This window comes from Chiloscyllium punctatum, chromosome 27 (genome assembly GCF_047496795.1).
Source record: "Chiloscyllium punctatum isolate Juve2018m chromosome 27, sChiPun1.3, whole genome shotgun sequence".
Taxonomy (NCBI): domain Eukaryota; kingdom Metazoa; phylum Chordata; class Chondrichthyes; order Orectolobiformes; family Hemiscylliidae; genus Chiloscyllium; species Chiloscyllium punctatum.
In genome coordinates this window covers 9,732,569-9,749,951 of record NC_092765.1, presented here as the reverse complement: position 1 = coordinate 9,749,951, position 17,383 = coordinate 9,732,569, and the positions used below count along the sequence as shown (strand labels likewise).

At 38.7% G+C, this 17,383-nt stretch overlaps 1 protein-coding gene and 1 long non-coding RNA gene across 4 annotated transcripts in view; one reads left to right on the top strand and one right to left on the bottom strand.

Annotated features, from left to right (window-relative positions):
- Positions 1–4,477: 4,477 nt before the first annotated feature.
- Positions 4,478–17,383, bottom strand: part of LOC140453400 (tRNA selenocysteine 1-associated protein 1-like) — a 28,607-nt gene continuing 15,701 nt past the window's right edge. For 2 of the 3 annotated variants that reach the window (XM_072548032.1, XM_072548033.1), the window contains exons 7-9: positions 15,502–15,667; positions 14,344–14,377; positions 4,478–4,777 (exon numbers count right to left, since the gene is read on the bottom strand). In XM_072548032.1, the coding sequence (XP_072404133.1) occupies positions 4,635–4,777; positions 14,344–14,377; positions 15,502–15,667 (343 nt within the window). In that variant the 3' untranslated portion in view covers positions 4,478–4,634. Of the gene's footprint in view, positions 4,778–9,735; positions 9,903–14,343; positions 14,378–15,501; positions 15,668–17,383 lie in introns of all 3 variants that reach the window. The other variant, XM_072548034.1, reaches the window with a different exon arrangement.
- Positions 8,145–13,947, top strand: LOC140453402 (uncharacterized). The gene is made up of 3 exons (XR_011952376.1): positions 8,145–8,233; positions 11,297–11,408; positions 13,419–13,947. It is a non-coding gene; the product is annotated as an uncharacterized lncRNA (long non-coding RNA).

The following is a 17,383-nucleotide window of genomic DNA, read 5'->3' as shown; positions in this document are numbered from 1 at the left end:
GAACAAAGAGACCTTGGAGTGCAGGTTCATAACTCCTTGCAAGTGGAGTCACAGGTAGATAGGATAGTGAAAGTGGCATTTGGTATGTTTTCCTTTATTGGTCAGAGCACTGAACATAGGGGTTGGAATGTCATGTTGAGGCTGTACAAGACATTGATTAGGCCACTTTTGGAATACTGTGCACAATTCTGGTCTCCTTCCTATCGGAATGATGTTATGAAACTTGAAAAGGTTCAGAAAAGATTTGCAAGGATGTCACCATTGGTGGAAAATTTCCGCTATAGGGAAAGATTGAATGGGCTGGGCTGGTTTTCCCTGGAGCATCGGAGGTTGAGGGGTAACCTTATAGAGGTTTATAAACCATGAGGGGCATGGATAGGATAAATAGAGTCTTTTCCCTGGGGTGGGGGAGTCCAGAACTAGAGGGTATATGTTTAGGGAGAGAGGGGAAAAAATTAAAAGGAACCTAAGGAACAACATTTTCACATAGAAGGTGGTTGGTGTATGTAATGAGCTGCCAGAGAAAATGGTGGAGGCTGGTACAATTACAGCATTTAAAAGACAATTGGATGGGTATATGAATAGGAAGGGTTTAGAAGGCCAAGTACTGGCAAATGGGACTGGATTAGGGTAGGGTATCTGGTTGGCATGGACAAGTTGGACCGAAGGGTCTGTTTCTGTGCTGTACATCTCTATGACTCTATGGTTGGATTGCTGGCTCGCAATGCAGAGTGGTGTCACTAGCATGAGTCTGATTCCCATACCAGCCAAGGTTACCGTGAAAGTTGCACCATCTCAATTATTCCCCTTGTTTGAAGCATTGCAACTCTCAGGCTAAACTCACCAACAGTCATCTCTTTAATGCATGCGCAGCCCTCTGGGACTCTTGTGACTTTACTGAATCAAGAAGGGGGCACTTACCAGTCTTACTTGAGGAAAAGAAAGCAAACTTATTTTCTGCTAGACTGAAGAAAAATAATGCAGCATCAATCAGATTGGCACACACAGGTACAATATGAAAGAAGGGAGAAGGAACATGCAATTTAAAATCCTGGTGTTCCTGAGGTGTATGGTTTTCATCATGGTTGTATGATTGATGTCTTAAAGTTTCAACAATAGCCAAGCTTTCAATTGTCCTTTCTCGATGGTTAGATGGCATCTTTCATGTATTCTGTTTGTGGAAATGTTTCTTTAGGTCTGCTAAATTGGAAGCAAGTTTCAATCTCCAATATGTGAAAAATTGTGTAGAGGTGCAAATAAAAAAATAAGAGATAATGGTTTCTTTATGCCTGAGCTAACTGATTTCAATATCTTTCGATCAAATGTTAGTTTGGTTCTAGCAGTGTTAGTTTCATGACTTGACCAACATGTAGTCAGTGACTGGTAAGTCAATCTTAAACCTTTTTAAAACTTTCAGCCCATGCAAATCCCAGGTATTAAAACCAGATTGAGGAATTCAAAAATCAATGTCCATATTTTATCACTATTGTGTGCTGCAAGCTTATATTTTCTATTTCCAGACAAAGGTTTTCTTGCTCAGCTATCCACCACCACTTTAAACTTTGGCACTTCCATAACTTTGATACGCACACCCTATACAGTACAGATTTAGTCTCGCTCACTTATCATCATTGTTATGCTGATTTATATTTCAGGAGTGACCTGATAGAGGTTTATAAAATCATGAAGGGCATGGTTAGGATAAACAGACAAAGTCTTTCCCTAGGGTGGGGGAGTCCAGAACTAGAGGGCATAGGTTTAGGGTGAGGGGGGAAGATATAAAAGTGATCTAAGGGGCAACCTTTTCACACGGAGGGCGGTTTGTGTATGGAATGAACTGTCAGAGAAAATGGTGGAAGCTGGTACCATTACAGCATTTAAAAGGCATCAAGATGGGTATATGAATAGGAGGGGTTTAGAGGGATATTGGCCAAGTGCTTTCTCCCAGTGTCTTGTGTGGGTTTCCAACACCTGCTCTGGTTTCTTCCCACAGCTGAAAGATGTGTAGGCTAGGTGGATTGGCTATGCTAAATTGCCCTGTAGTGTGCAGGCTAGATTGGCTGAATGGTCTCTTTCTGCACTGTAGAGATTCTATCTCTAATCATGAGTCTCATGCAATTATTAACAAGATTATGTTGTCCATAACCCCCCCCATCTACTTGCCAGTGAGTGTGGATAATATATCTGCTATATTACTAACAAGGTGTTTTTGGAAAGTATACATTATTCATAAAAAATCTTTATCTACATTCATAGATACTAAAGCAGTTCTGTACAGTCTTTGCATTTGACTGTAGCCATACCCCTGGGAAAAATTCTCTGACTATTCACTCTATCTGTGCCTCTCATCATCTTAAACATCTCTATCAAGTTACCTCTTACCCTTCTTTGCTCCAATGAGAAAAGCCCTGACTCCCTCAACCTTTCTTTATAAGATATGCCCTCCAGTCCAGGCAGCATCTTAGTAAATCTCCTCTGTACCCTATCTAAAGCTTCCACATTCTTTCTATAATGAAGCAACCTGAACACAATATTCCAAGTGTGGTCTAACTAGGGTTTATAGAGCTGCAGCAAAATGTCATGGCTTTTAAGCTCAATCCACCTACAAATGAAAGCCAACTCACCATACTCCTTCATAATAACCCTATCAACCTGGGTGGCAACTTTGAGGGATCAATGGATGTGGACCCCAAGATCCCTCATGTTCCTCCACACTGCCAAGAATCCTGCCTTTAACTCTGTTGTCTACATTCAGATTCGACCTTCTAAAATGAATCACTTCACACTTTTCTGGGTTGAACTCCACCTACCACTTCTTAGCACAGCTCTGAATCCTGTCAATGTCCTGTTGCAATCTACAACAGCCCTCCAAACTATGCACATTTCCACCATCCAATATGGTTGGTGTTTTCCAATCTGTGTATTATAATATATTTGTCTACATAATTGACACCTGCCAAGCCATAAACTCACCCAATTTATCTAAATCAACTTGCAAACCGATGTATTCTGTGTTACTACAGTACATATACTTGTGACATCTACAAATGTAAAAGGTTCTTCCGTTTAAGTTCGCGCTGTGCCAATAATGAAGACCATGAATTGTAAGAGGCCCAACACAGAGCTCTGCAGAACTCTGCCCATAATCAGGCACCAACAGTTGTCCAACACTCTGCGAGTAAAGCTCAGATTATCCATTGCCTGCATTCAAAACAGAAATGATAAAAGAAAATCACCTTTATTTTAGTTTACAAAATAAATTTGTTTTTTACAGGTTCATGAGTATGATAAAATCAGAATTTCAATAAAAGTACACCTGGAAAAATTAAAATGTCAACATTTGCGAGCAGAACTTATTGACCTTAAAAAGGCATCCAATGACTTTACTTCCAACAAATAATTTCCCAATATATTGTACCCCTTCATAAATTTACAGATCTGGAGTCCCACTGCATACTTTGTGACTCAGTAGTACTTTTGAATGAGTGTGCAACTTGGGCATTCAAACTATGCTGAAAAAAATACCTGGAATCAAGACAGTGAGGGATACAGCAGCAGAATTAGTGGTATTTTAAAAACAACTCTTATATACTCTCTCATTGTAACCATTAAATTTTAGTGAGGGCAATTATACCTTCTTTCCAAGCACAGATGCAGTCTGCTGAATGCATTTCTGAAAGTCAGAAGCAAACAAGACCCTGTGGCTTATCCATATTTGTAAATTCAAAAGTTTGGGTTGGAGGTGGCTGACAAGTAGAAACTACGCCAATATCCTACATTATGATCATAACCTCCACTTTGTCCACTATTTTGGTAATCCTAAAAGTACGACCAAACAAACAAAAAATTTTTACAAGATCAGTAATTTTCTTTTCCAGCTGGCTGAGAGATTTTGACAAAAAAGTGGACTATAGATATTCAGCAATATCAACATTTTTTGCCTTATATGTATATACACGAACTCTAAATGTAATGAGTAAATCAATACTGTACCAGATGGTAAAAACCAGAAGTCATCAAATTGGCAAAATTTTTGAAAAATATCACAATTTTCATGAAAAAAATTAATCTAGATCCATGCGCAAAAAACCTTTGTGTTTAGTGTCAATGGATATTTGAACTCCTAATCCCTAAACACAAAATTGCATAAAAGTAACAACACATGCAAAGAAATGAATTATAAGGCACTTACCAGTGTTGAGATTCACACAATGTTCATAAACCTATTGGGGTCAAAAGAGTCATCAGACCCCCTCAGTTGTGAGACTACTCTGTACATTGCTTCTCTGGCGATCGTACTTCTGTATACAATTATATTTTAAAACACTCCTGAACTCTGAATGAATTATTTGGACAGCCCTAACATTAACATTTCGGGAATAAATTCCATTTTTCTTAAAAAATAAAGAACATTTCTTCTGAAGAAGATTCCTCTTAAATCACCATTTTGTTTCAAACTTTGCATAAACCAAGAACAAGAGGATGCAGTATTTATTAAATCAGTCATATTAAATCATATTAAACAAGAATTGTGCCGGAACCGGAAGATCTTGAGAACCAGGGGACTAAAAAGATCCCCCACGATACGCTGATCACCTGGATGCTTTACGGCTTTGCAGTAGCAATTTAATCTGCTAGGCTATGGCCGAAGCAGGGATGTCAGATGCAACACTGTCCAACGGCTGCCAATGGCAATTCATTAAGGCATCATAGAACTCCTCACTCTGTTCCATGAACTGTGCATTTGCTTCATCGATATCCAAATGAGGAACTGGATCTGGAACACAAGTGTGATAGCAGTATTTCAATTCATAGCACACAGTTGAGAATATGCTTTACTCTACAAGTTAAAGAGATCTCACAAGCTAAATTGCACAATTTTTCTGCAGTATTTTGAAAACTTCTTAGGATATAGTGGCCAAAATATCATATCAATAAATCACAATTCACGTTTCTCTCTTCACTTTCCTTTCCCACTTCTGACATTTGTAAATATATCAGTTTCTTTTTCCACAGTTCATAGCCAATCTTGCCATTTGAGAATCTGTCTTGTGAATTATTTCTCACCATCTCTCAGGTTAACCTTTTTTTCCTTTGCATCCTGCTTCTTGCTTTTGCTAACTTTTTAACCATGTCTGAGTTGGGAACACCAAGAACAGGGTAAAAACTGTGGTTCATGATCCTACTTTGCACTGCGTTAGCCACAGAAGCTCTGTCTTTTTAAACCCAATTTCCTTTCTGGTTTCTTTGATTTTCTTGGTATATATATTAAGTCTGCTTTGTGATGCTTTTTGTTTCTTCTGAGATGAGATCACCAGAAGCTGATAGGGGAGAATTGTGATGGTGGTGTTGGGGAAGCCTGTGAAGGAGCATCCAGTGGATGATGCAAAATAAAAATTTCAGATTTTGATTTCAGAGCTTCCTTCCTTCATATTATATTCAAGATCAGAAGACTATGCTTTCCCTAAAAACTTTTCCAGCCTAAATAGTCAGTGAAAATTCTTATTCACTGTCTACAAGTAATCTTGTTAATCTCTCGCAAAGCATTCTAAACATATTTTAACTCCTTCTCTTTGACAAGCAAAATACAATCAAGTCTTGAATTACAAATGGTGGTGGCAATTATCTTCATGTTAATGTCACTAGCATTGAAAGCATCACTGAAAAAGAAAGAAACTGACTTCAGATTATATACAGCAAAACAAGCTGCAAAGCGGACATGTAGTCTATTACAAACAAGAGATAAATTTAACAGTGCATTGCTTTTCTGCAAAAGAAAAGTGAAATGTTATAGACCACACCTCATACAGTTACAACACAGTGCCATTAATTTACCAAGATCTGATGTATTATTGCACCATTTCTCTCGTGCACAATCTGACGATTTCTACTTGTATTTCCAAACTCCACTCTAGACTCTTATTGCTAACCTAAGTAGGTTTTCTGAGGCCAACATCATTTGTATCTCTTAGTAGTGTGCAACCTCCTGCAGTAGAGTAGCCTCTTGTACTACCAAAATCATAGCAACATTGGATGCTAATGTCAAAAAAAATTCAGACATTAGAGAACAGTATGAATATCCTAGCCCATATTTTATCAAATATGTTCAACATCCACCAGCATTTCTGGTGGTAAATCTCAAAGTAGTGACTGAGGGCATGAGATTACCGGAATACCTCTTCTCTTCTATTCCAATGTTCCACATGTCACATAAAATGCAAGACATTCTCTGTGGGTAGTGTTCTTATCTTTAAATTGTAAGGCTATGTGCTCAGATCCTACTCTGGGGGTTTGAGCCTAAAATCTAGGCTGTTAATTTATTACCATACTGAGGGAATACTACACTTAAGGTAATATCCTCAAAAGAAAACAAAAGATTTGCAGGGCCAGAAAAGACTGCGACTAACTTGATGGTTGTATCAAAGAGCTGGCAATAGATTGAATGGCTTTCTTCAATGTTTTACGTTTTCTGAAATTGGGTGGTGATATAGTAAAAGAATTGATCAAAGAAATGAAATGGAACTTGTGGCCTATGTATTACAATTGTGCATAGAAATCATGGAAATCAATATACTAGTTATATGAGCAAGAAATGCTAGAAAAACGTAGGTCAGGCAGCATCTGTGGTGAGAAACAGCAGTAATGATTGCTGATCATTGGGAAATGGTGATATAGTACAGTGACTGATACTTAACTGTTCCCTGAAATGTCTGAGCTAGCACCTCAGTTCAAGGACAATTGGGAACAGACAACAAATGCTAATCTTGCCAGTGATGCCCAGAACGGAGGGAAAATAGAAATCTATGAGTTGAAGATGGAAAGTGGAGGGTTGAGGTTCTGGCTGTAGATTTGTTAGCTGAGCTGCAAGGTTCATTATCAGACATTTCATCACCATACTAGGTAACATAATCAGTGAGCCTCCGGATGAAGCAGTGGTGGCATGGCCTGCCTTCTATTTACGTGTTTAGGTTTCCTTGGGTTGGTGACATCATTTCATGTTCTTTTTCTCAGAGGGTACTAATGAGAGTGGGCCATGCCTTTTTGAGGCTAGTTGATATTCATGTATCCTGGCGGATAGTTTTCTGCCTGTTAGTCCAATGTAGTGTTTTTTTCTAACAAACACATTGACTTGGATCCCATTTACCACTCCCTGAGAAAAAAAAGGAAATGATATCACCACAGGAAATGATGTCACCATGGGAAATGACATCACCAACCCAAGGAATCCGAAACACAAACAGAAACCGGACCATGCCACCAGTGCTTCATCCGGAACACTGATGATGTTACCTAGTATGGTGACGAAACAAACCTTCCAGTTCAGCAAGCAAACCTACATCCAGATTAAACAATAGATTTCATTATACAAAAACCAAAGAGAGGGGTGATGAATATATTAAAGAAATAAAAATTGTGTTTAAATGAGATGTGATTGCCACATAAAAACTAGCATGAATTAAACACGAAGGGATAAGGAAAAAAAAATCATCCCAGCAGAACCAAAGAAAAGGAAACAAAATACAGATCAAGATAGAGGCAGAGTTATAACCTAAAGTTGTTGAACTCAATGTTGACTTGCGAACGCTGTAGAAGAGACAAAAGATAAGATATTTCTCAAGTTTACGTTCAGCTTCATTGGAACACTAGTACGTCACAGACAGAAAGGTCAGCATGGACGTAAGGTGAAGCATTAAAATAACAAGTAAACAGAAGCTCAAGATCATGCTTGCAGACTGAAAGAAGGTGTTCTGCAAAATGGACACCCAGCTGCATATGGCCTCCCCAGTGCACAGGAAACTAGATATTGGTTTCTGAGCAGATTGGAGCAATGTTAAGTCATCAATCTCCAAGTGTTTCGTACAGTGGACTACATTATATCCACATGTGCTTCCTAGTTTGAACTAGCTCTCAGCCTGCCTTTCAGTCATAGATGGTGTTAGCACCCTGCTTCATGCACCAGTGTTGTAGGAGTGCACAGAACATTGCCACATAAAATATAAAGTTCAACAATTTCATCAGTCTTTTGGTTGGAGGTCACAAGGAAGCCAAACTGCAAAGCTTCCCAATCTGGGTCAGATCACTTAATCAGATTATGAGACAATTCTGCTATTGCATATTAGCAGCTGCCACAGAACTAAGACTGAGTGTTAATAGCTGCAAGCATCCTTTAAATTTGTAATGGTAGATGTAGCCTTCAAGGCCTGATTCTTGTTCCAAAGATGCTACCGAAAAGGTAGGTTTTCATTTAAAAGGTTTCTGAATGGATTTTTTTAATAGGAAGGGTTTAGAGGAATATGGGTCAAATGCTGGCAAGTGGACTAGATTTATTTAGGATATTTGGACCGAAGGTTCTGTTTCCATGCTGTACACCTCCATGACTCTTAAGTATCTTGCCTCAGAATGGCCTCACAGCTTTGCTCCAAACTATCCCACCTTTACAGTTTCTCTGGTCTCACAGATTACCAACGACCTTCCCAAGTGCTCCTTCTCTACCTGACACTCCTCAAATGTCAAAATGGGGTCACAGCACAAAAGTTTAGACACGGAGAAACAGGTCTTATTGAAAGGGCTGAAAAACAGAAGGGCGAATAACCCTGATGAGCAGAGACCAAAGCTGTCCTGAGACAGCTCTGTGCGAGAATATATCCTCTGGATCATAACGAACCAAGCATAAAAGATCCAATAGTATACTTTTGGAGTCCAAGGCTAACACATTGTATTATCCAATCTCACTGCTCTGGCACCATCATGTGTCCAACGTTCAGAACTGCAGCTTCCTCTGACAATATCTACTATACAGAAACCAAGAGGTGGTGATGAGTCATTGTAGTGCAGTCGGTATTGTTCCTGACTCTGAGCTGGAAGCTGCAGATTCCAGTCCCTCTCCAGGAATTGATGGTCAAGAAAGCGATGTCCATAACACAGTCAAATAAGTTGAGTATCAACTGCAAATACTTTTAATATAAGCCAATGGCAGGCAGTGAGACCATAAGAGACTACACAGCCATCTGTGGAAGGCAATAGCAAAACATTGCAGTATCTTCACACAAGCACAGCCATGAGCCAACACAAAAGAAAGGGAAAGACAGAGGGAAACATGTTGGGAACTGAAAATTCATAAAAAGCAGAAAGAACAAAGAAAGAATCTGGAAATGAGGAAATAAAATAACAGGAAGAATCTAAAAAAATAGATTTAAGGTTTCGGGAAGGGGGAAAATTCACAGTTTGATCAATGCAGTCAAATGTTTACAATTTATTGTAAATATTCTGATTATTAACCTTTTGCTGCAACAACCGGCTGCTTGTTAACACTAAAATTAGGCTTGTAATGTAGAGATGAGCGCTTGCAGTGAATTTCTATGCTATAATGTTTCCCATTAATTTCTCCAACAAAGTGAAGTGAAGAGAGCTAGACTGTGGGATTTATTGTTTGACAAGGTCTCACTGAGTGTCACAATCAATCACTGGCTGAATTCCATTCATTGTCAACCTGAGAGCTGAATGCATGCTTTCTAACTAACGCACGAAAAAAATGAAATACTTAGTTCACAACACTTCCAAAACAGGAATAGTGGCCTACTGTGATATTGTTTGGTTTAAACTACTTGCCTCACCTACAATCATGGCTACAATCAGGAGATACTGGACTTTCAGCCATTCGTGACTCTCCCACAAAGGCATCAAGGGGATGGAGGTGCACCGGAAATAAAGTTTTCATTGGAGACACAAACTTACATTGTCTCGTCAAGTCAAATGCACCCCTTGTCAGCAGAACATGGAACAGCACTGGTGATTGTAGTCGTGGAGAAGTCCTTGGCTCTGTCCACCCCATCCTCCTGGCTGAAGGAATATACCCGGAAAGGAGAATCCTTGAGCAGGAAGAGGCATATTCCCATGATGCACTGAGCCAAATAAGCATAATCAGTGCATTAATGAGACAGATCTGTTAAAGTTCCTTTACAATGCAGAGGGACTCTATTTGGCTAGCACAGTATATGCTATGCCTATTGTCTATAATTAATTTTCAATTTATATTTATGCTTATACAAAATAGCTTTAAGCAACTGCCAAGAATTTTAGGTCTGCATCAGAACATATTTCCACATGGTTTTTCTTTAAAAATTTTCAAATATTAATGTGGTTACCCAAATAGTTTCACAGATTATGCTTAAGTACTGTCAAACAGAATAACACCGAGCCATACAGGTCCAAGATTCGATCTCAATCTGAGCCAGGGTTACAGTCAGGGTGCTAAAAGCAGCCTCGCTAGTTAGAGAGGGGAAAAAATATCAGCCAAGGTTTTCCACTCCTAATCATTACCCAGTGCCTCTTGCTGAAAGGCGTGTGAGTGTGGATGACAGGATTGCACATGGCTATGACATCCTCTCGACTAAACGGCTTGTTTGGGTTCCCGTTTAATGAATACCTACTTTGCTGAGATACCATTGTGTAGCTGGTGCCCAAGGAACTGCAGTACAGATAGCAACTTCAGAATAAAATGGACAAAAAGGGGAAGCATCAATTGCTTTAGGCACTTCCTTTTATCAATGTTAATTCCAATTTCATAATGTCACACTCTTCTTTAAATATACTAGAACAGTTTCAATTGGCACAGCTCGAACTATACAACAGCCCTGTAATACCTTATCTGTTACTGATGTGTATGTAAGTTTATAACACAGCAGTAGTGACATGAAACTAATTTTAACAGAAATAGACTTTTCAAACCCAATGCAAAAGAAAAGTTAGCGGCTGTATTATCTTAGGCTTCTTTTAATCAAGTGCTTCGATCTCAGACATAATAACATCCGATGCACTTCCCTGCATTTTTAATTATAATGCACTGCAGCAGATTTAAACTATGGCAGAAAATAGCCAATGCTTTTCTTTCAGCACTTGTAGTAGTCCAGTTGGCTGGACAGCTAGTTTGCAATGCAAAATAATGACAGCAGCATGAGTTCAATTCCCTCACTGGCTGAAGTTATCACAAAGGACTTCCTTTCTCAACCTGTCCCCTTACCTGCAGTGTGGTGACCCTCAGGTTGAACTACCACCAGTCATTTCTCTTTCTAATGAGGGAGTAGACCTAATGTCTGATAGGGCTATGGTGACATTACATTTTTTAAGTTGAGACAGCTGTTGTACGTAGTTCCCAACATTCAAATGTAACAGCGCACCTGCTGTACATTTGGAACAAACTTTTCTTATAATTTGAGAATCTTGTGACATTGAAATTGATAATAAACAGGATAAAACATTTTAAAGTTATGTACCCATTTTAACCCCTTGCAAAAAGTTGTTCCTGAACCGGAGTACCAAGCAGTTTCATCATCCATATCAGATGTTGACAATGGGGCGACTGTCTGACTTTTTGCAGATGAGGAAGCAACGCATGTAGAAATTAACAAGTAAGTGCTCATGAGAATCAATCTCCATTCTGACAAAGAATCATCTTTGGCGCGAATCTCAGTCACAGTATGTTAGAAAATTAAATCGCCCAGTCAGTTATCCACATTAAAGTGTCACAAAACATCATCGCACAAATGCATGTGTCTTGCCACCCTAAATTCAAGTTACTTGCTGCTGTAGTTCATTTTCACTTTTTTAATTTGTGGGATGTGGGTATTAGTGGCTGGGCCAGTATTTATTACCCATCACTGGTTACCCTTGAGAAAGTGACAGTGAGCTGCTTTCCTGAACTGCGGCAGTCCACGTGCTACATGCAGACCCACAATGCCATTAAGGAGGGAATTCCAGGATTTTGACCCAGTAACACTAAAGGAACAGCAATATATTTCCAGTTCGGGATGACAAGTGACTTGGAAAGAAACTTGCAAGTGGTGGTGGTATTCCCATATTTCTACTGCCCTTGTCCTAGATAAAAATGGTTATGTGTTTGAAAGGTGCTGTCAAAGAAGCCTTGGTGAATTTAGTTGCAGTACACCTTGTAGATGGCACACATTGCTGCCTCTGAGCTTTGGTAGTGGAGGGAGTCAATGTTTGTTGAAGTGGTGCCAATCAAGTGGGCTGCTTTGTTCTGAAAGGTTCTTGAACATAGCTGGATGAGTGTAACTCCAACAAAGTGGGAAATACTGCATCATACTTCTAACGCGTGCCTTGTAGTTGGTGGACAGACTTTAGGGATCAGGAAGTGAGTTACATGACCTGCTCTCTTGGCCACAGTATTTATCTGGCTAGTCCACTTCAATTTATTGTCAATGAAAGTCACAAAACATTGAGGTTTGGTGAGAGGAGGGGAGGAATTCAGGGATAGTAACACCCCGAATATCAAAGGACTATGGTTAGATTTTCTCTTATTGGAGATGGTCACTGGCTCGTGTTTTTGTGACGTGAATTTTACATGTTAGTTTTCAGCCCATGGATATGGTCAAGGTCTTGCTGCAATTGGACACGAACTGCTTTAGTAGCTGAGAAGTCATAAGTGGTCCTGAACATAGCGCAGTCATTGATAAATATCCCCACTACTGTTCTTATGGTGGAGGAAAGATCATTAATGCAACGGCTGAAAATATCTAAGCCTAGGACACGAGCCCAAGGAACTCTTGCAGAGATGCCCTGGAGCTGAGATGACGGACCTGTAATAACCATAAACATCTTTCTTTTGCCAGATATGACTCCAACTATTGGAGTTTTCTCCCCCTGGCTCCCATTAACTTCAGGGCTTCTTGATGCCACACAGAGTCAAATGCAGCCTTGATGTCAAGGGCAGTCATTCTCATGTCAGCTCTGGAATTCAACTCTGTTGTTTAAGTTTGAATCAAGGCTGTAATGAGTGGCCCTGGTGGCACCCAAACTGGGTGTCACTGAGCAGCAGCTGCTTGGTAGTGCTGTTGATAACATCGTTCTTCACTTTACTGATGAGCAAGAGTAGACTGACTGGGCAGTAATTGGCTAGCTTGGATTTGTCCTGCTTTTTGTGTTTAGGACATACCTAGGCAATTTTTCACATCGTCAGGTTGATGCTGGAATTATAGATATACTGGGATAGCTTGGCTAGGCAATCTTGATATTAATTTAATCGGATTCAATATTTTCTGAATAACAAATAAATCTTTCACTTGATCTGCAAAAATTTCTAAGAACATAAAGGAATTTAACATAGTCATATCAAATTAACCCTTTGAAATAAATCAGACTCTACATGGAAGTCACTGGGAGCTGGACAAATGAGCCAACTAGGAAGTGGGAGAAGTTGATCTAGGAGCAAAGCGGTTAATTAGTTGATTCACCAGTAAAGTCAGTATCACCGCTTAATGAGAAACGGCTGTAATCCAGGAAAATTGTGATTGCCATTGATTTTACTGGGGGTAAACTACAAAAATGAACTGTTTTCAATTAAGATAACAGAGAAATATAATGTGGCATCTTCGTTAATCTATGATTTTCTCCTTATTTAGCACCTTGCACCTTATATCATGAAAATGAAATCTGCAGGAAAATCTGGGGCCAGAGTACCTAAGGATTTCTTTTAATGTTTTAAAGAGGGAGTAACACCCAACGAACATCTCATCTGAGGATAAGCTGTGATATAACCGAGTGTTGAAATGAAGGTCGACAGCATTCAATAGGCTGGTTCCAGAACATGTAGTCCAATGACAATTACTGAAGGAGAATTAATGACAACATTTAACAGCCAATTAGATGAACACAGGAAGCAGGAAAATATTACAGGGTATTAGTAAAGGATGAAAGAGTGAGATTTGACAGCTCTGAAGTGGAACTAGTACCAAGAGATATAACTGGCAAAATACCCTTCTTTCTGAAATATTTATAAACAAGATGACAGAGACTGAAAAAATTGATCAGGCAAATATTTTTCTCTCTGAATGTTGAGTATCTTTGGAACTCTTCCTGAAAAGGTGGTCAAAGCAGAATTATTGAATATTGTTCAACCAGAAGTAGATAGATTCTTCTTAAGCAAGGTGATTAAAGGTTATCAGGGTAGGCATGAATGTAGGCTTGAAGTTACAATCAGATCAGCCATCATGGATTCGTACAGCAGAATGATCTTAATTTCTATGTATATAAGGCTTTCTTTTGACAAATATCACTAAGACAGCATGTTGAATGAGTGAGAATGGAAAATAAATTATGATGGGAACTATAGATAAAGAAAAAACTGCGGGAGATGAGCTTTGCTATTGAGTACCATAACTGTTTTTATTTGTATAACTTCTGGACCATTCCTCAAACTTGGATAAATTTAGTTTTCCTATAACATACAAGATCTATCAAAGTATAGGGTCACAGAAACTATCTGTATAAGGTATGATTATAAGTGTGTTTGAACAATAAAGAGAAAAGTTTAACTATTGTACTTACCTTCCAAAGCATCATCTCCTACTTCTTCATAATTCTGCAAATAAAATGAATCATACATAAATGAGTACCTTTGTTTTAAAATCAGATAACAATATACTGTGGTTTATTTTAAAATGTCCACCTCTTTACCAAAAACACACTTTAAACAATGTTGCCAACGGTTATCAACAAATGCAGAGACCCATGTGAAGTCATTACAATTAAATTAAAGGCACTACAAACAAATAGCTTAATTAATAGATAGGAGCATCTTTGCACACAAGAACTCTGCAGCAACGAAGCATTTTACCAAAGTTGACAGTGAGGTGCAAGGTGGCCAAAATGTGTCACTGTTTCAAAACTTCTAGACCGGATCAAGAAGCCAATGAAACTAATAATAGAAAAAGTGCATCATAACCAGCAGGAAAACGTGATTGAATGGCTCAGTTTCAACACCTTTCACTGCACCTTCAACTAACTTCATATTGTCCACTTAATCAACAGAAGCACTGAAGGCATTTTGTTGGAAATTAAATCTGCTTAACCAAAACATACAAAGAAAATGCATAATAGAAACTATCCTATAGAAACCAAGCTCACTGAGATGAAGGAAGTTTCACTATGCTTTCCACATTTAACATAACCACTAAACCAAATTACAATTGAAGAAAGCTTGTCTCTTCATTTGTTACCCCAAGTGCTGCATTAACGGAATTGTTGGCAAGCTGTTTAAATATTAAGCTTACAAGCACAGTCTAAATAATTTACTCATACTTGTTACCCTTGTGATTCACATGGCTCCAAATTGTGAAATAACTTCAGTAGTGAACAAATAGCTTCAATTTATAGTCTCTAGTTTCATAATTTCAAATTGCAGATAATAATCCTTTCAATTTCACTCTGTGAATTAACATGTAGTGTATGAGTAGGTGGATGGGGTGAATTAACATGAGGTAGACAATAAGGGCAAGATCAAACTTCTTGAGCAAGAGAGATTTCAACCTGAGAGAAATTAAGGAGAGAGCTTACCTAGATGCTGTGAAATAGTCTCTATAACACAAATTTGACAAGACATTGTTTCTTGGTTTTCACTAGACTTGTCAACATGGAGTAATATCTGTACAAGTTATGGTGAGTCGGAGCTAGTGACTTATAGCTGTAGGTTTTCAATGAGTTTACCTGCATTGTACTTTGCGTATAGCCATACTGTTGGTAGCTGTAGCTATAACTCCCAGTGTACTGATCATACCCCCACTGAGTGTAGTAGTTCTGGTATGGCTGGTAATACTGGTTATAGTTGTAGGTATATGTCTGACTGTAGTCTGGTGGCTTCACTACACGATTGCTGAAAGTTAAAAGTATTTGAATTTGTTACAACAGGACAAAACGATTCAGTGACATGTAAACTAAACAGATGCAAACTCTTCCATATTGTTACTGCTGACCACTTATTCTATTTACCAAAAAAAAAGAAACAAGCAAGCAAATGTTTTTGAAAGGGCTGTGCTAATGGACAAAATCACCACTAGGTGAAGCGTTGCAGTCCGTGACTAGCAATTCAATTAATGTACAGTTTTTGTTGTAAACAGCAAGTTAACCTGACAGCATCTTCCGTTATCAGGAGTGAGAATTCTGAAAACAATGAAAAACATTCTTGCAGATGAATAATGGCCAGCGATTGGAGTAGGGCATGAAATAGAGCTGTGTCACCAATTATCTGATGCTGAAAGATTACTTGCAAATTTAAAAAGGAAACAAAATTTTTCTTCCTCAACATTTACGGGAAACATCTGACTATTAAAGTGAAATAACATAAGTAATGTCATAGATCCATAGACATGATTCAGCTGAGTTCTGGCATCATGCATCTCCAACCCCCATCAACGAATTGTGTAACTGGACATACATGTTATGTCACACTGAAACTGAGCATGTACAGGTTGATTACAATGGCCATTTTTAGCATTGAGAACATATCTCCAACTTAACAGTTGTAACTCAGACTCCCTGCAAAACAGACCTTCTTAGTTTTGAATGTAATTTTACCCTTTTGGAATGTAGACCCAACTCTGATATTCTACATGCTTAATTTGAAATGTTACATGTTTTAATATATAGTAAATTTCATTCATCTGCTAAATGTACATCTTTTCAGAATCTCAATTCCTTTGCCGTTAAGTTAATGTTATGTCTGAGCAAACAGTGATATTGAAACACATTTGCTTAAATACAGAATTTTTTCACACATTTGAATGGGCCATTCATTAGATTAGATTAGTTTACTTATAGTGTGGAAACAAGCCCTTCAGCCCAACAAATTCACACCGACCCTCCGAAGAGCAACCCACCCAGACCATTCCCCTACATTTACCCCTTCACCTAACACTATGGGCAATTTAGCATGGCCAATTCACCTTACCTGCGCATCTTTGGTCTGTGGGAAGAAACCGGAGCACCGGAAGGAAACTCACGCAGACACAGGGAGAATGTGCAAACTCCACACAGACAGTTGCCTGAGGTGGGAATTGACCCCGGGTCTCTGGCACTGTGAGGCAGCAGTGCTAACCACTGTGCCAATTAAAAATGGTGATTTCCACTGCATGAGACAAAATTCAAAGTTCCTCAGGAGACTCATTGCAGTGTCAAGAACAATATTTATTCCTTAACCAACATTAGAGAGAAAGATTCTGGTCATGTATTACGTCACTTTTTGTGGGTTTCTGCAAGCTGCACGTAGGATATGCAATTCCCTACATTATTACAGTGATTACAAAATACATAATAGTAATTTAAAAGCTGCCCCAAATAGCTTTTTTAACTGGAAACTCCTCATATAACTGCATATTGATTGGATTGTTTAAATATAAAGGATTCCGTCTGAATATCAACAGTTGCACCCTCTGTCAAAGTCTCTTTAGGTGCCTTGACTTCTGCTCCTCTTACAGGGAATCCATCAGCCTTGCTTTTTCATTTAAAGTAAAGGAAAGTTTACTGGTAATTTTTAAAAATCTGAACCTACTTGCAGCATTATTTTATGCCATTCTTAATCACTGTGAGGCAC